This window comes from Cimex lectularius, unplaced genomic scaffold, assembly GCF_000648675.2.
Source record: "Cimex lectularius strain Harlan isolate CLEC.00 unplaced genomic scaffold, Clec_2.1 scaffold316, whole genome shotgun sequence".
Classification (NCBI taxonomy): Eukaryota; Metazoa; Arthropoda; class Insecta; order Hemiptera; family Cimicidae; genus Cimex; species Cimex lectularius.
In genome coordinates this window covers 305,415-325,872 of record NW_019392854.1, presented here as the reverse complement: position 1 = coordinate 325,872, position 20,458 = coordinate 305,415, and the positions used below count along the sequence as shown (strand labels likewise).

The 20,458-nt window shown below is 32.9% G+C and overlaps 3 protein-coding genes across 4 annotated transcripts in view; 1 reads left to right on the top strand and 2 right to left on the bottom strand.

The window, feature by feature from the left end:
* LOC106662740 (MAGUK p55 subfamily member 5) overlaps positions 1-20,458 on the top strand; it is a 297,897-nt gene that overhangs the window by 31,941 nt on the left and 245,498 nt on the right. For both annotated transcript variants that reach the window (XM_024228737.1, XM_014386985.2), the window contains exons 3-4: positions 5,605-5,714; positions 16,233-16,290. In XM_024228737.1, the coding sequence (XP_024084505.1) occupies positions 5,605-5,714; positions 16,233-16,290 (168 nt within the window). The remainder of the gene's footprint in view (positions 1-5,604; positions 5,715-16,232; positions 16,291-20,458) is intronic.
* On the bottom strand, positions 3,190-4,925 carry LOC112127586 (5'-nucleotidase domain-containing protein 1-like). The gene has a single exon (XM_024228741.1). It carries the CDS (start codon positions 4,696-4,698, stop codon positions 3,469-3,471), a length of 1,230 nt encoding a protein of 409 aa, XP_024084509.1. The 5' UTR covers positions 4,699-4,925; the 3' UTR covers positions 3,190-3,468.
* Positions 10,790-12,386, bottom strand: LOC106662745 (ras-like GTP-binding protein Rho1). Its single transcript, XM_014386990.2, has one exon. It carries the CDS (start codon positions 12,110-12,112, stop codon positions 11,528-11,530), a length of 585 nt encoding a protein of 194 aa, XP_014242476.1. The 5' UTR covers positions 12,113-12,386; the 3' UTR covers positions 10,790-11,527.

Sequence of the window (20,458 nt, the reverse complement as noted above, 5' to 3'; positions counted from 1 at the left end):
AAAGCATGATCCAAAAAGAAACTTAGAAATGTTTACGGGTAATTCAGCAACAGCATATATTTACAACATTGATATACCAAAACATATTTTATATTGTTTTATATTCGCCCTAAACATACATGTTTGCGGTAACCAGTTTCATTATTTTCCCGGGTACCGAGTACTAGAAATGTAAAAGAACTGCCGGTCACGGATGTGTTAATTATATTTAACTCTTAATATTATACTAAAATCTCTTGGGAAAAATGGATTAAAAAAAAACCAAACTCGAAGTAATATTGTTATATAGTATGTAATTTATTTACATAACTCTTAATAACATTTTTTTAAGTTGGGTATTTCAACTACGAGGTTATATGAACCCTCGGGGTAAGATTATTAATTTTTATTTTAACCATCCATCCACTTGATCTTTATGTATGATTTTGTATATACACTGAAGAGGCAAAAAAAGTGGCCACCCTAATTTTTTAAAAGTAAATATTTGGAATCATTATAATTTTTATTTTTTGTTGTTAACTGGATATTTAAAAAAATAATAAGATATACCTAGATTAAAAAAAATAAACTGAATAAAACAATTTTAACAAAAATGTTGCTATGGGAAGAATGAGGAAAATATTCAATTCAGTATGCTTACCTCCTCTAGCGTTGTCACCGCTTGCTTTCACGTGGCATCGATTTCATGAGGTTTTAATGTTATGATGGTGATGAGGACACTAGAAAGCTGGATTTATGCTTCCCAGGAACTGCAGTCTTCTGGCTTATTAAACCTTCCTAATTCCCTAGTTCAGTGCAATTGACTCAATCATTTATCTCAGAATTAGTTCATTGACTGTTGTTGCGACAATTTCGTTCCCTAGGTTTTTTTCTGCCTGCTAGGTTATGTCTACATTGTGCCATTGCTTCACATTTGAAGATATATGTGTGGCTGTTTCTTCTTCCTCATTACATAATCTGCAAATGGGATCATTGTTATATATGCCCATGTTACGTAGATGTTTTGTCAGGTACCAGTGGTTAAGAGTCCTATCACTCCTCTGGTCTGGCCATCTCCAACTGCAGTGGTGAGTTTGCTAGCCTTAGTGAGGGTTGTTTTAACATATGTTTATTGTGTCTAGCACCGCTAGTTTATCCATTTCTTTTGTTTTATTTGGATTCTTTCTTTGATGGAGGATCCTGTACTTGTTTTTGTTATTCCAGGTATAGGTTCGGGACCTTCTGCAGATCCTCCTCTGGCCAGTGTCTGCTTTTTCATTACCCAAAATTCCTTTGTGCCTGTTACCCAACATATCATCAGGTTGTTGTTTCCCCAGGTTTTGGAAATTCTGAATGCATTCACTGACTAATTTTGATGTGATTTTTTACATCCTAATGCTTTAATAGCCGCTTGCCTATTCGATTTTATGAGCATTTTTTTTCAGTGTAACCTCTTTTTAAGATTTTCTAGGGCAGAAGCATGATGGCATTTATTTCTGCTTGAAGACCAAAGTGTACTTTTCTAATGAGTTTGATTGCTCATATTTTGGATTTGTACAGAAAACATCCGGTCCGGTTCCTTCATTTGTTTTGGAGTTATCTGTATACTATATCAATAGGTTTTTAATGTAATGCTGTGGAATATTTTCTTCCTGTTCCAACAGCACCATTCATATTTCCTGCAAACTCTCTGGCATCACTGGGCGACTTTTTAACCTCTCTGAAAACTTGTCCCAAAGATGTTTGATAGGGTTTACATTAGGACTACTCAACTACTACTGCTACTGCGGGCCACTCAAACATTGAATTGAAGCCCATTCCATGTAGTCACCAACGATCCTAGCTGTGTGAAGCCTTGCATTGTCATGCATTAAAATAGAACTGTTACAATTAATGGCATTAAGGAACAACTAATTCCAATAGCATGTCTTCAATGTGTCGCGCAGCTGTTAGAGAACCCTTTGTGAAGATCAAGTTTGTGCGATATTCTATAGCACTGTCTGCCCATACCATAACACCACCACCTCCATAGCTTCTCTGGAGTAAAAATGTTGTGGGGATATATTGCTCGCTGTTTTTCCCCAAACCCTCTCTTGGCTATATACCTCAAATAAAACCTGACAGTGGCAGGCCTTCTAACACATAATCAGTTTTACAGTGTGAAAATTACATTAACATTTCTAACAGTTGAAGTCATTGCTTGATGTCAACTGCAGTAGAATGTCCATTACAGAGTATATTCGAGACAATAAACATCATCTTTCTGAGATGTAATACAATGGTGACCATGCCTTCTTGTGTAACCCCTAACCGTAAACCAGATCTGAATAATTTAAAACCATTACTCAAACAAATTTGAAACTTAAAAATGGTACAACTTATAAAAATCAAATCACCGGAATGTTAGAAAGAAACTTTCCAGAAAAATCAACAAAGGAGAGACTAACTATTAATAGACTTATTAAAATCATAAGTGGAGATTTTGTTTTATTTACTATAATGCTTTAAAATGGACCAAATATTGTTGCAAGATCTATTCTTGCAAGGAGGTTTATCTAAGAGTTAATTAAAAATATTAACAGTAGCCAATTTTTGCCTCTCAGTATAGTTAAGACTATGAAAGCTTATAATTTTCGTAATGTCCAACCTCTTAAGTACACCAAATTGGCCAATATACCATTTTTACAGCAATTTTAATGTCAAAAATTGTGTTCTCCCTCTTTTAAAATCTTTTCTTGGCATTATCAACTGTAGTCAAGGTCTGACTCACTTCTGCCTTCAGATTTGAATATAAATTTGCATATGACAGTTTTCTATCAAACTGCACAATTCTAAACAAATAGAGAGTTGGAAGTTAGTGATTTTTTCTAACACTGTGTTAATATAATTTACTTTTCCTCTCCATTCTTCATTCCTTCTTCATCCTTCACAGTGAAATCTCAATTTTCATTTTTTTTAAATGTGTAAAAGCACAAAATGTCAATCATATTGTATATATGATTATGCACACACACAAGACTTAATGACGAAAATATTTTTTAATTAGAATCTGACCAAAACATTATCTGTTGAACTGAAAAAATGTATACTCAAAAAACAACATACAAATCTAACTAAACTTTAAATAAAATGATAATGTGCCCTGAATTGTCTGAATTAAACAACTACTCAGGGGACATGACAGATTTTTAGATAATTTGATTCTGGAGATAAGCTGACCAATTAAAATAGTTTATTTGTTTATAAAACAAGATACAATGATAATTTGATAGTCTTACATATTAAACTCAGGTATAATTACTATAATAAAACATTTAAATTTCTTACATATCAAACAAACACAGGTATAATTACTATAAAAAATTATTTGAATTTGTTTTTAAACATTATATATAATAATCCTTATAATAAAAACTTACAATTTCAATGTATGAATTTAAATAATATTAGTTACATGTACATAATAAAATTGACTTCTTGGTTAACAATTTATGAAGATTGCTGATTATCCTTTGAATTTTTTCCCCAAAAAGGTACATGGGAAAAATCCAATGGGTAATGGCTAAAATATTCAAGATCGGGAATACAAAAGTTTGTATTTGAAATCAAATCTCCAAAAACCGTCTTGTTGCTCCCTCCATAAAAGAAAGATCCCCAGAGGCTTGACAAGAGTACGTCTTTGTGAGGATGTTCTCCTTTGAAAATATTTTCAGCTTTTGCTTCTTCAGCGATGGCGACAGTGTCGACTGAATTTAACAACAAGTCACTGAGTACGCTGTCACCGAAATATACTGAAACAGGTTGCCTTCCTAACTTTTTAGCCAGTTGCTTTTCTATCTCACAGTAAGATCCACCTGTGTATTCTCCAGCCAAATCAAAAGGTTTGTTCTGGCAATCTGACGGACAGTTGACGCTCTTGAATGGTGTGGTGCATTCGAAAAAAGTAGGCTTGTGTGCCGAATAGACGATAAAGTGAAAAAGATCTTTCCACTGTGGTCCCAAGCCGGTAGACCCAACTCTATCAGCAGTTACTGCATCTGATGACGTGATCACACCTGTACATTTTGAACCTTTAAGTGACTTGAGCCAATCTGCTATTTTCTGGTCCCTTCTGTAAACAAATAAATCAATGTTGTCCACCAAATGTTTCTTCCAATTCGATCCAGTATTGTACATAGTGATCAAAGAGTTAATTGTATCTGGCCATGCCTCTTCTACATTGCCTGGACACGAATCAACCGCTTTAGCATACACCAGAGGAAGAGAGATGTCTGTAAAATCAGAAGACGTGTAAACATTTGTCTTCGATAAATCTCCTCCTTCCAAAACCATCCTTCTTTCTTTGGCAATGTCCAAAACGTGCGTCCATTTTTTCTCCGGTCCGTAAATCCGTTCGATTTCCTTTTCGTCAAGTACATTCGTCCCGTGCGTGGCTCTGTATATGGAGCCTTTCTGGTCAGTCTTCAGCAGATTACCTCGCTTCACGTCCATCATTATACCACGACCCAGGAACTTGTAGTCCTCAACGGTTATTTTCCTTTGAATATCTTTGTAATTCTTCTCTTTCGACAGAAAAGCGGACATGAAATCGTATTGACTGTTTATTAAATAATTTAACTTGTACATGCACAGTGTGTTGTCCAAGTCGAAACCCAAAAAGTCATACCTGCTTAGGTTAAAAAATTTCTTTGCCGACATGGCACGAATAAAAATTTTCATCAAGTACAAAATATCTACCCAATTCGAGGTCAAGCAAATAAACGTTATCAAACGTATAATAAAACTTTAAAATAAAAATTATACCAACACATAAACAGAAAAAGTTGTTTTATTACGGCCTGTCTTTTCCGGGACTTGACTCACGAATGAAGTGTCCAACCCACCTGTAAGTCGCCTTCTTGCCGTTTCAATAACTACTAAGTCGAAAACTCTAAACTGCAAGAGCAAGGCTACTAGATAAATCCCAAATAGAAGGGTGGCACAATTTGTAACTTACTATTTTGCGCCAACTTCATGGAAAATTTAAAAAAAAAAATTTAATTCTATTTTACTCCAAGGATAAATCAACCAAACAACATATTAAAAAAATAAGAAATGTAAAAAATCCTCACATTAGTGCATTTTTGACAATATTGGTTGAAATTAAGATGCTTTCTCAATCAATATGTACGATAAATTTACAAAATCAGAGTGTGCAAAATATGACTAGGCTAGGAGAAAACTCCACCTGGCCAATTATCGGAGATTCTTGGGGGACAATCCTTGAATATAGACAATTTGTTTGCCTTCCTACAAGCCAAGCAATTACTGTTCAAAATCTAGATTATTCTAGCCAGCTGGGCAATGAGTGAGCTTTTTGGTTGCGGGAGCAGTGGGGCTTGGTGGGCATGAACATTTGCAGTGGCATGCACACCATGATGATCTGTTCAATAAAAATTAAGTACAAAGTAGAGGTGCTTTAGTTTTTGGAGTAAAGGGAATGCCCAGGCGGGTGCTTGCATCATCAGGGTTCGCCTCCATGACCCGGAAATGCTCAGCTACCCTGTCATAAAGTATATAAGAATATGAGTGTTAGAGACATTTTATTAAAACATAACTTTTACCAAATTTTTCTATCATTTCTAGGGTCACCAGCTGACAAAGGGGACCTTGAGGTTGGAGATGAAATCCTTGAGGTCAATGGTAAATCCCTCGAGGATCACACACACACTGAAGTCATATCTCACATCCATCAGGTATGTAAAATTTGTAATATAGTTTTTTTTTATACAAATAAAAAGCCCTTTTAAATGCAAACTATCAATTTAGAAGAAGATTATGTTTTTTTTTAACAATTTATATTTAAAACAACCTTCATCAACTTCAATTTCAATTATAATTAATACCATACTTTTTTCTCCATTGGGTTCGAACCCAGGACCTTAACCTTTAAACACACTATTATAATTACATTGGAATTATTTAATTATGAAACTCGAGATGTATTCTTTGTTTCTTTGATTGTCTGTGATTTTGGGAATTTTTAAATTTAAAACTCAAAATGTCAACTTTATAAGACTGTTGAATATTCAATGGACAATTAAAAGAAAATAGTACATTTATTGAAAGACTGACTCATGAGTGGTTTTCAGATCGAAAAAGTTATGAAAGTTTAACTTGAAACCAAATAAGATTCATTGTTCAGTTTTTATTTTTTCAATGAAATACACATGAGATTTGGATTTAATATTATAATAAGCCAATATTATTATAATAAGTTAATATAACTACTTTAGTTCTAACAACACTCAAAGGTAATATTTATATAATAATATATCTCTTATTTATCATTTTAAGTTTTAAAATCAAACTTGAATCCTAAATAGGGCACTCATTTTTAATTTTGGTTTTCTAAGATTACCAATTAGCCAATTAGCATAAATACACTATTTGAAAATGCATATAAATTAAGAAAGATCATTCTTGAACAATAAAAATTTAATTACTCAATGCCCTCCTGTATTGAAGTAATTTCATTAAACTTTTATCTTTAAATTTATTTTTATGTAAATTAAATTCATAAGATCAATAAAAAAAAGTTATATTTTTTCAATTAACATATGTCAATTTATAGACATTTAAGATTATTTTGCCCTGATGATGTCCTTAAAATAGGTTAGAAAGTTAAGCAGTAACAATTGATATTGTTTTTTTCATTCAGACCATACCACGATTCAGATTATTTGTGTGTAAAATAGTGGTTATACACTCAACACTTTAAACAAAATATTTTTTAAAATACAAATTCAACAAAAGACAATAATTTATAATTCTATTTCTGGAAGGTTGGTGGGTAATTAAAACCAAGTGTTCTGTGGCATACAATGTTTTACTATAATGAATGTTTTGGGCCCTGGCAAGTAAAATAAAGATTAAAAAAACTAATTTATGCATATGCAACCGATACTTATCAGATCAAACAATCAAAAATTTAAACAATTCAATGAACTATTTACAAAATTTTTTTTGAATCCATTTTATTTTTGCATTTTCTACTAGGGTTTGTCAACTTATTACTTTAAAAAAATAATACACTAAACAAAACAATTTTTTAAAATTTATTAAATATATTTTTACTGTTAACTTTTTTTTTAACTTTAGCAATACATTGATATTTTTTCTTTACTGGTTGTAATTTTGAATTGGTTTTATATTTTTCAACTGGCATTTTGGGTTATTAAAATCTTTAATTTTGTTTTTCAACTGAAATATTTCACAAAATTTTTCATACATTAATAACATGTTATTAGTTATAATATCCATTTGTCATTAGGGAATCATCAACAAAATGTGTGATTATTTACTGTTAGGTTTAAACATATTTAAGCATTGCTGTCTTTTCAAAATTCCTTGTTAAAAGTTGATTGTTTATTACTGGAAAAAAAGTTGTGTTGGGATGTAATTTTTAATTTTTTGGCAAAAAAAGGGTCAGCTAGTGTTAATGGGTTGTAAGTGTCTTGTTGTTGCTTGGGTAACTTCATTTCTTTTTTAATTTAATCCATTAAAATATTCCAAGGTGTTCTGATTTTTTTTTCAAAAATAGAATTTTTTTAAATAGTGAGATTTCTCCATGTGGTCTGCAGGATGATGAAGTTTGGTGAAATCCATCTGGTCGGTAATGACCAAATTACATTGGTATGCATACATAGCAAAAAGTTAGCTAAAATTAGCCAAAAAAAGTTGCTTTATTTTTTTCACCTTGGCAACTATCTAAAATTACTCACTATTTAATTTTTTTTAACGAATTAGAGTATGTTTATTTACAATTCCTTTTTAAAATTTTAACTTTTGTGGGCCAAATTGGTAAATATTTGAGCAAATAAAAAAAGCACATTTTTGTGCATACTCATGTTTTTAACAAATCCAAGTAGTTCCAATATTTAAAAACAGTGAACTGTTGAGTTGTACCTTACCTTTTATCAGTTGGGTAATGTCAATTCGTTCTCACAATTTAATTAAATTAAAATAGTTTTGCATGTTTTCCCATTGGGTATACATTTAACAGAAAGTATGTCAATGCATTAACACATTTTTTTAAATTTTTTTGTAAAATTCCACTATATTTTTGTATTTCTTTTAAAAACTGCAAATATTTTACAATCCTAGGCTGGTGGATTGTTACTTTTGTTCCTTGAGTAATGTTTTTCTCTATCCTTTTAGGCAATTTAATTAAGTAAAAATTTGCCTATTGGCATTATTAAAACCATACATGAAAAATTACAATGTTTAGTTTAAAAATAATTAACAATTTAACATTAATCGTTATAGTAATTTTTTTTAAGAAATTGTATATCTAAATATTTTTTAAGGTTCTCCCTAATTTTGATTAATTAATGGGGAAAAGCTATTGAGACAAATTAATTATTAAATTATTTTTCTGACACTACTTTTTTGGATTGTAAGCAACATAAATTCCTTTGTCAAAGTTAAACAAATATTTACTTAATCTAAGGTAGATGAAAAGTAAACTTAATTTCATTTTATGTAATTTGGTCGTTACCAATCATTTTGGTCTGCCTATCTTTGCTGGGTTGGGTCCATTCACACTGATGATAACGAAATGATGAAATGCATCTTCTGACAGTCCAACCCAGCACAGATAGACAGACAAAAATCATCAATCCTGACCGAATTGCAGGTTCATCACTCTGCAGACAACAGGAGGAAATCTTACAAAACTCATTTTAGTTAACAAATGATATATTTTTATAATCACCCACTAATCTTAAAAAAAAAAAAAAAAAAAAAAAAATCAAGTCTGAAATTATTTTTTTCTTTTTATTCTAGTATCAAACCATGTCAAAATTGGATAAATACTTAAACAAAGTGACTTATTGTGGTGTAATGACTTTTTTCCTTAGGAACAGATTATCTGCTAACCTTTTCTCCATTATTAAAAAAAATTAAGCATAATAATTAAGCATCACAAGTTTAATTACGCTTTTGGAAGTGTTATGTTTTTATTAAATTTAGGGAATTAATTGAGAAAAAGTTAATTTAAAAAAATAATAATAACCTAGTAGGTTGTAACCCTCTTTTTTTGCTTAGGTATCATAGTTTCTTTTTAAGATAATTTAAATCAGTACAAATATTCCAAGGTGACTGATTATTTCTTCACAATAGGTTAAACAGTTAAAAAGTGAGATTCTTCCATTTGGGGTCTGAAATGTTGACAAGCATCTAACGAGACCAACCAGTGAGGATAGGCACTCAGGATTGATCAGTAATAACCAAATTAGATTGATGTGCTTATACATACCCAAAAGGTCATTGATTGCAACTGTCAAGTTTTTGCTTGGGGGTAAAACATCCAGACTACTTCGTGTTAATTTAATTGAATAAAAATGTTCAAAAGTATGAACTATTTTTTGGGGCCTCAAAAATGGGATAAATATTAAAAGATCGTGAGAACTATTGGTCTGGATTTATGATGATGTAATGCTGAAACATAAATGGCACCAAAATGATTGTTAACTGCCAAATGTCATTGATATTGTTTTTTACGTATGTGCAAAAAAAGTCAATGGTTGTATTTTTTTATCTTGGGAAAAATTATCCATACATATTTGTATCCATTATTAAAAAAATAAGTATTTAAGGGATGGTTAGGACATGACGTGTAAATTGTCTTTTCTTTAAAAAATGGGCGTAAATCCTAAAAAAGTGCCCAATGTGGGTTTTAAATTTTAATTTGTTTTACTATGTAATTATATTTTGTTTCAGTTTTTCTAAACTGGACAGTAATTTAAAACAAAAAACGATTTTAGAATTACTAAAATTCCTTGAAATTGGGAAAATATTTCTAAAATACATGTCTCTTTGGAAAACTGTTTCATAAGGAATTGTGATTAAATATAAGATAAAGGGTTCAATAATCTATCTCGAATTGTTTAACTTGTTTAATTGAACCTTTTTTAAATAAAATAAAATACAAAAAATCAAATTTTAAAAATGTTTACCAAAAAATTGGAGAACAGTGATATATTGGAAATAAAAGAGACTACATCTGCATCATCCATTTATTTGTTTAAATCCATTATGCATCACAAAGGCGCAAAGTATACAAATGTCAAGACTGAATATTGATTTAGACTTTTCTCGATTAATTTAACATTCTCACTTTTGATGTGAAAATAAAAAGGGAGAAAAATTAAAAAAAAAAAGAAATTTACCGTTTGTGCGAATAGACTTGCAATTTTGTCCACTTTGTCGGTACGTAAATGGAATAAACAAAATACATATAATTTGTTACAAGATACATAATAATAAATACTCAAAAAACATTTATCCTATACTATAGTATAGATAACAGATAAGAATAATATCTATTTACTAACATAGAAATGAAAGAAATTAGCGATTTGTTTTGGAAGAGGCTTTCTTTTAATAATATAAAAATCATTTTTCTTGTTAAAAAAAAAGCAGGAAAAAACAGATAGTTCATAAAATATATATATATTCGTAAAAATCTCTAAAGTAATAATAGTAAATAAGAAGACTGATTTTTTTTCCCTTTAATAATTAAAATTACATACAATATAAAACTACTCCCTATATATAATTTTTTGTAAATTTTTTAAATGAAAAATGCACTACCAGGGTTTTCATACATTTTGGCAGAATAACATAAAAAAAAGTTTTGTTTCTTTAAATATTTTCCTCAATAATTGACAGCGGCTCTGAAATGATGAAGTTTTGGTAAAATGATTTGGCAAGGGAAGAAGCGATGGGCTGTTTAATCACAAAAGAACAAAATAAAGAAAAAAAACCGTTTTGCGCTAAATGAGCAAGAATTTTATTCATTTTCAGTACAAAGATGTGTCGATTAGTAATTTTCTCACAAATCATTTTATCAAAAAATCCTTCTCGTTTAAACCTTCACCAACCTTTGTTTTTTTAAATAACAGTCTTTGTTTTATTAAACTTATTGGACAAATATTTTTTTTGTTATAGTTATAAAGCATTTTACACTAGCCAAAACTCGGATTATTAGTAAGAAGATTGTTTTTTTTTGTATTTTTTTACATTATAATTTTTTATTATTCATTTATTTTTTTAGTATAATATAGTAAGATTTTTTTTCTTATTTTTTAAATAAAGATATTAAATATATATATAGCAAATATTATAATATTTAAGATTAAAAAATGTATGCATTCTAAAACATGTCGGAGCTGGATTTGAAAAGCTGTCGGTTCGTGACTGAATCATCGCTAAGTTATGAGGTATGACATCAACCAAGGACTTGCGTTTTTCGTGAGGGAAGAACCACCTGTAAGACGGAAATTTCCCGAGTGGTTCTCTTAAGGAAATGACCAGTTTTCCTGTCATATATGATTATTTGTTATCCAAAAGGTTCGGTAATTTATCTGAAAAAGTGGTGCCGCTTTTATCTGGTGGTTTGTATCGCCTGGATCGTAAGACGTTACCGGTCGAGAAGGGGGTGTAGAGAAAAGTAAAATGAGCTTCCTTTTTTTTTAGTTTTGTTTTGCTGTTTTCCTTGTCTATTTTAAAGTAATCTACATTTGACGGTCTTCTTTCGCTTCTTTTTGACTTGCAAAGCGGCCCTGGTCGCCGTTTCGAATACCTGTCTGACGCCGTCCTTAGTCTTGGCGGAGCACTCTAAATAGTCGAAAGCGTTGATTTTGTCGGCCATGGCCCGTCCCTCCTCCGGCTTTACCGGTTCCTGCTTCATCTTGGCGAGCTCTTTTATCGTGTTCGGGTCGTTCCTGAGGTCCTTTTTGTTCCCGACGAGTATGATGGGCACGTTTGGGCAGAAGTGTTTGACCTCCGGGGTCCACTTTTCCGGAATGTTCTCGAGCGAGTCGGGCGAATCGATAGAGAAGCTCATCAGGATGACGTCCGTGTCCGGGTATGAGAGCGGACGGAGGCGATCGTAGTCCTCCTGGCCGGCCGTGTCCCACAGGGCCAACTCGACCTGTTTATTGTCCACTTCGATGTCGGCGACGTAGTTTTCGAAAACGGTCGGCACGTACACTTCAGGGAATTGGTCTTTGCTGAAAACTATCAAAAGGCAGGTCTTACCGCAGGCGCCGTCTCCGACGATAACCAACTTTTTCCTTATAGCGGCCATTGCAGCTCCAAAGCAGAAGACGGACTATTTATAAGACGAATTGGGCCACGCCTTAATATCTCTCGCTCTCCGGACGCGATTCTAATCAAACGTATCCGACTTCGACCTCCGCCCGTAACAACAGAAATCTCCGGTTCACCGATCTATCGTTTATTAATGACTATTTCTCCTTATTTAGTCGAGCTTTCCGTCGTCCATTGTTTTCGCACAGAGACTCGACACACACAGGCAACTCCCACCACTGCTAACTAGAAGCATTCGGGTTCGACGGCGGCCAGCTGTTGTTGCCAGTGCCGGCTCGATCGAGGGCTCGCCGCCAGGGCGCATCCTCGCCACATCCCCACCACAGCCTCGCATTTCCCCTTTCATGGTCACCACCCTGACCGGGTTCCCGCTCAAAATATGAAACCGTCCAATTTCAACGACCTGCACAAAGGCTCATTCCCGTCCACAAAATCATTTTTCATCCCTCTATACGGGGGTCCCAAGTACTGTGATCCGCGGCAAACTTCGAAAAAAGTAATAATTACATAAATAAACATATTGTAGAATGAATAAATACAATTAAAAAACTAATAACAATGATTATTTGGAGATCATGAGATGCGGTGTTGTGTGATGTAGGTTTAGAAAAACATTTTCTTTATTGTGCCAACGTTTCGATCTTTATTTAGATCATCTTCGGAGCTCAAAGATTGTGTCATGGTCGTGTTGCGAGTGTGTGCATCTCACGATCTCCAAATAATCATTAATTAACGTTCTAAACACTACTCAGTAATAACAATGAGTAGTGAAAACGAAAGGTTTTTTATATTTGACGGTACCAGCGGTCATTGTGTTCTGAACAGACACGTTTTCAGCTACGAAATAAATGCCAGCTTGTTGTAAAAAATTTTTAGAGTCTGTTCTAATTATTAGTTATTTATTGATTCGTGAGGAGCGGTCAAAAATGAGTCATATTTATCAGATATTTTTGTTAAATGAATGAGATGTCTTTCTTTGCATGGGAAGAGTATCACAACTTTCGATGCTGACAAGTTCACACCTTCAAAAATACCGTTTTTGGTTGAATCCGTTGAGAAGGAAGTGGTAGAGGGTTTTCCTTTGTTAATTGATTTTTTTTAAAAGGAAACAAACTGGTGCTTGCATACGGCACGTTGATTGATGAAATATATGAACAACTTTGAAGTTGAGAGATGTCCTTTGAACACTACTTCCCAACAGCTCGAGATACAATGCTGCTAAACCATGAATGGGTCTTCAAACCCTTTTCAATTTCGACAAAGCCAACCAGTATATCTTCAAGTGAATACGAATGTTTGATAGACATTACTTCAGACTCCACCTTAAAATCTACTTTCGATTCTGAAGCCCCCATTTTTAGCTCCGTCTGGTTAACAAAAAAGTTCAATTGCTCCATGAAAAAGCAAAATGTGTTCTTCTTCCATTTGTTAAAACTTACCTAGCGAATCGGAATTTCTATCTACAGCCACCATAAATAAATACCGAATATAAAAAAACACATTATATATATAAAAATTTCAAAAATTAAACTCAACATATACAAATTGTTCAGGCTCAAAAAAACCTCTCTTTTCCCATTGATTCATTAATCATTAATGTTCAAATTATTTTTGAATTTGGGTTGTTTTACATACCATTTGGTTATGCTCTGTTCAATTTGATTTTTGTAAATAAAGTTAAGTACGTAAATCTAATGCTTGTCTTCATAGTGATACCCCCTCCATCACTTAATTAGGAATCGACTGGCTAATTTATAAACTTTAATATACTATATATTATAAGTATCTAATTTTAAATACTTGAATGAGAGGGGTCCGCTGGCTAAAAAGTGTGGGATGTGTTTAATGTTTTTTATTATGCTTACCTGACCTACAGAAGGGGAAAACAGAAAAAAATGGCCCTAGAAGAGAACCGTGAGGAACATCTTAGGTGGCAAGAAATTGGTTAGATATTGCAGAACTCAATTTGACAATTTGATATCTACCAGTATGGTAATCAGATTGGAGAAGAGTTCCATGGACCCCAAGTTGTTATATTTCTTAAATAAGCAAATCCGATCAATTGCCTTAGAGAAATCTAGGTAACTTGCATCTACTTGATATTCAAATAACGCTGTTGCGTTTTACAAAAATGTTTATTATTTTAACTAACTTAAATATTAAATGAAAAGTTATTCATAAAACACAACATACGATTTAAATAATGTAAAATACAGTTAAATTAGCTTTATTTATTAGTCATTACTTAGGATAAACTGACTACTAATTGTTTTGTTAAACTATGAGGTAGAACAGGATAATCAGAAATCACCAAATTATAGCTGTTTTGCTAAATTTAAAAGAAACTTTTGTCTTATTGGGTACATCAATTTTTTTAGTTTAATCTCTGTCAATTTGTCTAGGAATGCTTAGACAATCGTGATCTAGACGTACAAATATAAACCAGACTAACTTTTTTTAAAATAGAAAAGTAATATTAAGTAATACTCCACGGAGTGAAACCAGTTCACAATTTAGAAATTTAATAAGGAAAAACACGCTGTACTTTAATGTAAGTGTTGATGTAATTCAAAAATTTAAAATATAATAATGCTATAAAAATAAAATTATTGTAGGCGTCTGAGGGAGGTAGTAAAATAGTACTTTAATCAAGTCAGATTTTTATACTTTTTTGCTAAACACCCCTGGCCTGTACACCCAAAAATAACACCAGGTTATACAACTAGGACAAAAAATAAATAAATAAAATAAAATAATTTTTATAAAACTTTTTCTTTAGAATTTTAAATAAGAATGACTTTTCAAGTATCAAAGATAAGAGAAGATAGTGATATGAGTCAAAACTGAGATTGCAAATGTCCGTTTGATGAGTGTTGCAAAATATCTTTTATTACTTCACTATCACGACTTTTATTTCATACAGTTAATTGACAATATTAACAAGGAAATTTGGTTTACGAGACTCGTTTGGATGAACGAGGAAGTTGGTTAGAAGAGAAATGAAGGGTTTGATGCTATTCTTGAGATCACTCAAGAAGGAAGTGAGTAGAGTGGTGATGTCATGTGTAGGAGGAGGTTTCGCCTGAAATGCCGTGGTTCCATGTGTGGCTTGATCATATGAAAACTGCTGTGGCTGTGGCCGCGGAGTTGGATGATGATTCCTAAGGTCTGGGAAGGCGTTCGGTCCAGGCGGTGGTTGATGTTCCCTTCTGTGTGCGGGGGATTCATGAAAGGAGTGAGGTTTCTTTAACCTCTGTAGTTATTTATGAACCGTGCATCCCTTTTAATTTGTACCTTTAAAGCACACTCTTGACTGGAATATCTATCCCTCTCTTTGGCGCAGGTTTCAGTGAAACGAGCGCACGCACATTTTACGTAGTTGGTCTAGTATTGACAGTAGGCCTTAGAACGACCATACTGCTCACATCATTTCCACCAAACGATTTCTTTTCTCTTATAAGGTTCCTTTACTCTAATTTTAGTGTTGAGGAGCGTGTCTAATTAAAAGATCCCTGGATTAAAGTATGATTGAGTTGAAAAAATGGTGTCATGAGTGAGTCTCCAATCCACGACCTCCGATCAGTACCCCGGCGCTTCTACCATTTGAGCTTGTGACGTCTGTCCTCAAGACACCAACCAATCATCCCAACCTACAACATTTTTGCATTTTCCTCTTTTGTGCCAATATCCAAATATCGTGTAATCGCATTAGATTCTCGGCGATATGTGAATTAGCTACGAGGTTAGTGAAGTACGGGTTTTTTAAGCAATTATATTAATATGTATATTTTAGTTGGTCCTATTAGCCAAAATAATTATTTTAATTGATTTATTATATCTTATGCAAAGGATTTTTGAGTTGAAAAATGAGTTCCACGAGATTAATAAAATAAATTATTTATACTAATGAATAGAGGAAGGATTAAGAGGTACATCATTTGAAGAACTTCGACGGGTTACCGACCAGGGCTTTTTCGGGTATTAACAGATTCAGGTTCTTTTTCTATTTGTCACTGGGATGGATATATTATATATAAAATGTATTTTTTTAATGAGTATATTTATCCATTTAACAGTTTTTTTTTGCCATGTTTCAGTGTATTCGATCCAGGACAATATGCCTCCGCGTCAAGAGAAGGAGCGCAAATCGACTGGGTGAGTAACCGTACAGTTTTTAAAAGTTATATTTTCATGTTCGTTAACGCATTAACCGTCTCGAGATAATCCCCACTGATTGTAACGAATGTATATTATCATCAGTTCTGTTTTGAAGATCGTTTTTCCGAACGAGCTTCATTTTCTCTGGGCGTCTTCGTATCAAAAATCTTCCCCTATCACGATTGATCTTTATAAGATTTTACATCTTGCTTCATATTTATTTTTTGGTTTGAAGGAATTTTATTTTTGTCCAAGACTTTGGGTTTTGTCTCCATTATTTTTGTTGCAAAATCGGATGTCCATATTATTGTAAATCTACAAAAACATACTGGAGTTAATTTTATATTTTGTCAAATCTGGAATCAAACACTTGATTTAATGATTATTTTAAGTTATCTACTTTTTGAATAGGTATTTTCCACGGTTCGAGATTATTGGCAGTTTGATATGAGATGTCACAATATTAAAAAATAAAATAACAATATGAGATTTTAATATTAATTTTAAATTTAACAAAGTAGTGATAATTTTCGCGTTGCTACTTTTCGCCTGTTTGAAATCTTTGTTAAGGATTTTACGGAACTTGACTCCATTACAACGAGGCGACGGGTTGAACCTCGTTTAATTAGCATTGTAACATTAAGATTATCATTTCTGAATCTCATATTCATCTAAATAGCTAGATTACACTTGCTTAAATTCATTAAACACATGTATCTATCAAGTACGATATTAATTGCGCGTTTAGTGCAAAAGCTTATCAAGTTCATGAGCCTGTTTCGTCTTCTGATCTTGTCGCTTTTTCAAAAATTTTCGGCGTATTCTACTGTCGAAAGAAAAAAATCTGAGCTGTTTCTAAGCATATGGAATAGAAAATATATTTCTTCTTTTACCCTTGCTTTTTGAAATTGACTTCCTTTGAATATTCATGACTGTGATTTATTCATCCATTGGTAATTCTAAGATATGCAAGAAAAATTTTCAACAAACAAAAAATATTTATAATCTCCAATAGTTGTAAGACTCTTAAGATAAGGTGTCCTCGGTAGAAGGGCATACGTATTGAGTGAATTAGCCCTGGCTCTGCAAATTTCTAATCACAATAATTTTACTTTCGGTTCGAGGACATTGAGGTTTAGAAGGAAATTAAAAAAAAGGCCTGGAGCTTGAAAGTTTCTTTAAGATTAAAAAGAAAATCTCCAAGCTTTATTATTTTCATGTAAGTCCAAACCGAAATTTCTCTCTTGGCGACCAGGATTGGAAAATCCTGACACGACATTAATCATAGGACATTGCCCAGTAGACTACCGTTTGAAAAAGATGGGCGAGGAAGATAAATGTCGGTTCGGTAATTAGGAAGCAGAAATGGTAGAGCACTGTGTCCTATATTTGAGGGTTTGGCCGGTTCCTAACCTCAGTTGATAAATAATTATGAAAAAACATGCTCTCTTTTTAAAATTATATACTGTGCTAATTTTATCAAGGTTTTTGGCGTGTTTGCATGAAAAATAAACTTAACATATTAGCGTTTTCGTCTAAATTTCATTGAATGGACCATTTTAATCTTAACGATTATGTTAAGTGCCTCTACTCATTAAGGGCTAATTTCGTCAAAGTAATTAATAATAATCCAGTAGAGAAGTTGATTAGATTAGATTATGTAGTAGCTGGGTCCTTTACGACCTGTGCACCACGACCAGTATTGGTCTATTGTGTATAACCAGTTTTATCCAGAGCTCCTTGTTTAGCTTGAGGCTTTTAGTCAGACCCCAATGCTTTTTCAAGGGCTCCCGTGTGCATCCTTCAGGCCCTGGCTATTCCTCTCCCAGGATTAGGAATCTCAACCTACATAGGCCTTCGCACCAACAGAGAACGTGTTCCGTTGTTTCTTCTTCTTCTTGGCAATATCTGCACAGGCTTGTTTCTGCCACTCCGAGTCTATACGTCTGCCTTCGGAGTTTGCAGGGTCAAGTTGGCAGTCCGACTATTCTAGCCCTAGCACGCCATAGATTTAGTAGTTCTGCCGTTAGTTTCTGCGATGGTCGTTTGATCCCGGGCTTCATTCCCTTTGAACGGAGGACTTATTATTAATTAATTGTCTAATGGATCCGCGTTTTTGGTAGTTTGGTAAGCCACAAAAGGATTCAGGGCAAATAGGTGTCCTCATTGAACTTTCCTTGTTCAGGTTGTAGTATGTCCTTTTGGAACCTTTATTACTATTAGTATGGCAGTCATGCCATTTTTCGAAAATTCGAAAGGTAGGTTGAGATGGGAAGTCGGTGTCCGAGTGGATCGAAGTCACGATAGCTCAAGTGGAAGAGCAGCGGCGTATTTAGCGGGGTTCGAATCCCGCTCGTGACACCAACTTTTTCATTTTAACCAATACCTTACATAAAGATTAATTAATTGAAAGAAGTTATATGGTCAATCGACCACGAAATATAATGGCTTTATTACTATGTTGAAATGATCAAGATACTTTTAGGCACTTAGAAAAGTTATGTCACTCTAATGGGTTAATTGTTAGTTAAATGTTAAATGTGAGGTTGCCTGTTCGGAAAATTGTATATATTTCAAAATTTTCAACTTTTGCAAAATAAATGGGTTTAATTTTGGTAGATGAATTTAAACTTGTTGAGTTGGTAAATTTGAATTTTCCGGCTATCTGGGGATCTAGTGATATTTCAAATTCTTAATCTTTTGTATAATGGTAATTGTATAGTAATAATTTATTATAATAAAATTGTGCAGCTCTTCCAGTGCAAATAGCGTAATTAATAAAATTATGAATTTCTGTTGATGCTCTTTGATTTGATATGTCATTTCTACAAAAATCTCACCACTTTCCAATTTTCATTGCAATGTTTTAATCAAACATTGCCATTTAAAAGAATCACTGCATTAAAGATGTGTGTAAACATTATGTTTAAAAACCTTTGTTTTATAGTACAAGCGGACATAAAATTAATGATAAATGAAATCGATTAGATTTCAAATTGTCGTATTCACCAGGATATACGTGCCCTGAATACCCTGGCTGATTAAGGGCAGTGACCTAAATGACCAATGCCGATGTATCTACCACAATCCATTATCTTTTTCAATAAATGTTTGAATTGTTTATTATCGTGTCGATTCCGCCGTGATGATATTAAAATTCAATTCTGAGATTCCGAAAGATTACAGAAATCGTTGGTGTTCTGTTTGACCTGTCTGGCGCAGACGCCCAAATGCTTATTAAATTAAACTGCAGGAACGCGCATCTACATTAATTATACTAATTGTTATTATGTAACTAAAACCGGCTTTTACCGGTGTACATAACACGGAGGGAATGAATTTTCATAAAATAACTCTTAGGAGATAGGGGATGTTCCTTTTTTTCTCCCTCTCTCTTTCTTTTGTTTGGTAAGAGGGTTGTCTCTGCCTATTGTCCCGTTCAAAATTGGTAGTCGTACACATTTCTTTGTTCATTTTAAGTGGTTTATATGGTTAAGGAAAAATATGTTAGGTAAACACATTCAATTATTTGTATTATGAGCTAGAGCCAAACTAGACTGTACATCCAATTTCACCTCAGCAACATAAATTTACTAATTATCATCAGTTAAAAAAACAGTATACACAAATTAGTTCAAAACTTAATTTTATTTTTATCTTTTAAAACTAGAGTTTATTGTTCAACATCTAAGGTGATATTTACCAACCATTCAATGTAAAATTACAGAATTTTAAGAATTTAAATTTATTCGTTTTAGTTCCTCGCCGAACCATCAATCGTGTTAATCAACACTTGCGTAATGTAGACAGTTTATTGCAAGACATAATAATTTTGTGCAAAGTTTAGTTAAAATTTCAGTTCATTTGAATTAAAAATGCATTGGAATTTTGGATCAAAATGATTATTGAGTCTCTTAATTCAATACAGGAAATAATCCAATTAATTAAAGTTTTAAGTTGAGATAAAAAAGTCAGTGTCACGAGCGGGATTCGAAGTCACGATAGCTCAAGTGGTAGAGTAGCGGCGTATCAAGGCGAAGGTCGTGGGTTCGAATCCCGCTCGTGACCCTGCCTTTTTTATCTCAACTTAAAACCTTTATTAATTGGATGATATTAATTGGTCAAGCGGACCACGAAAAATAGTGAACAGGAAATAATGAAGTAT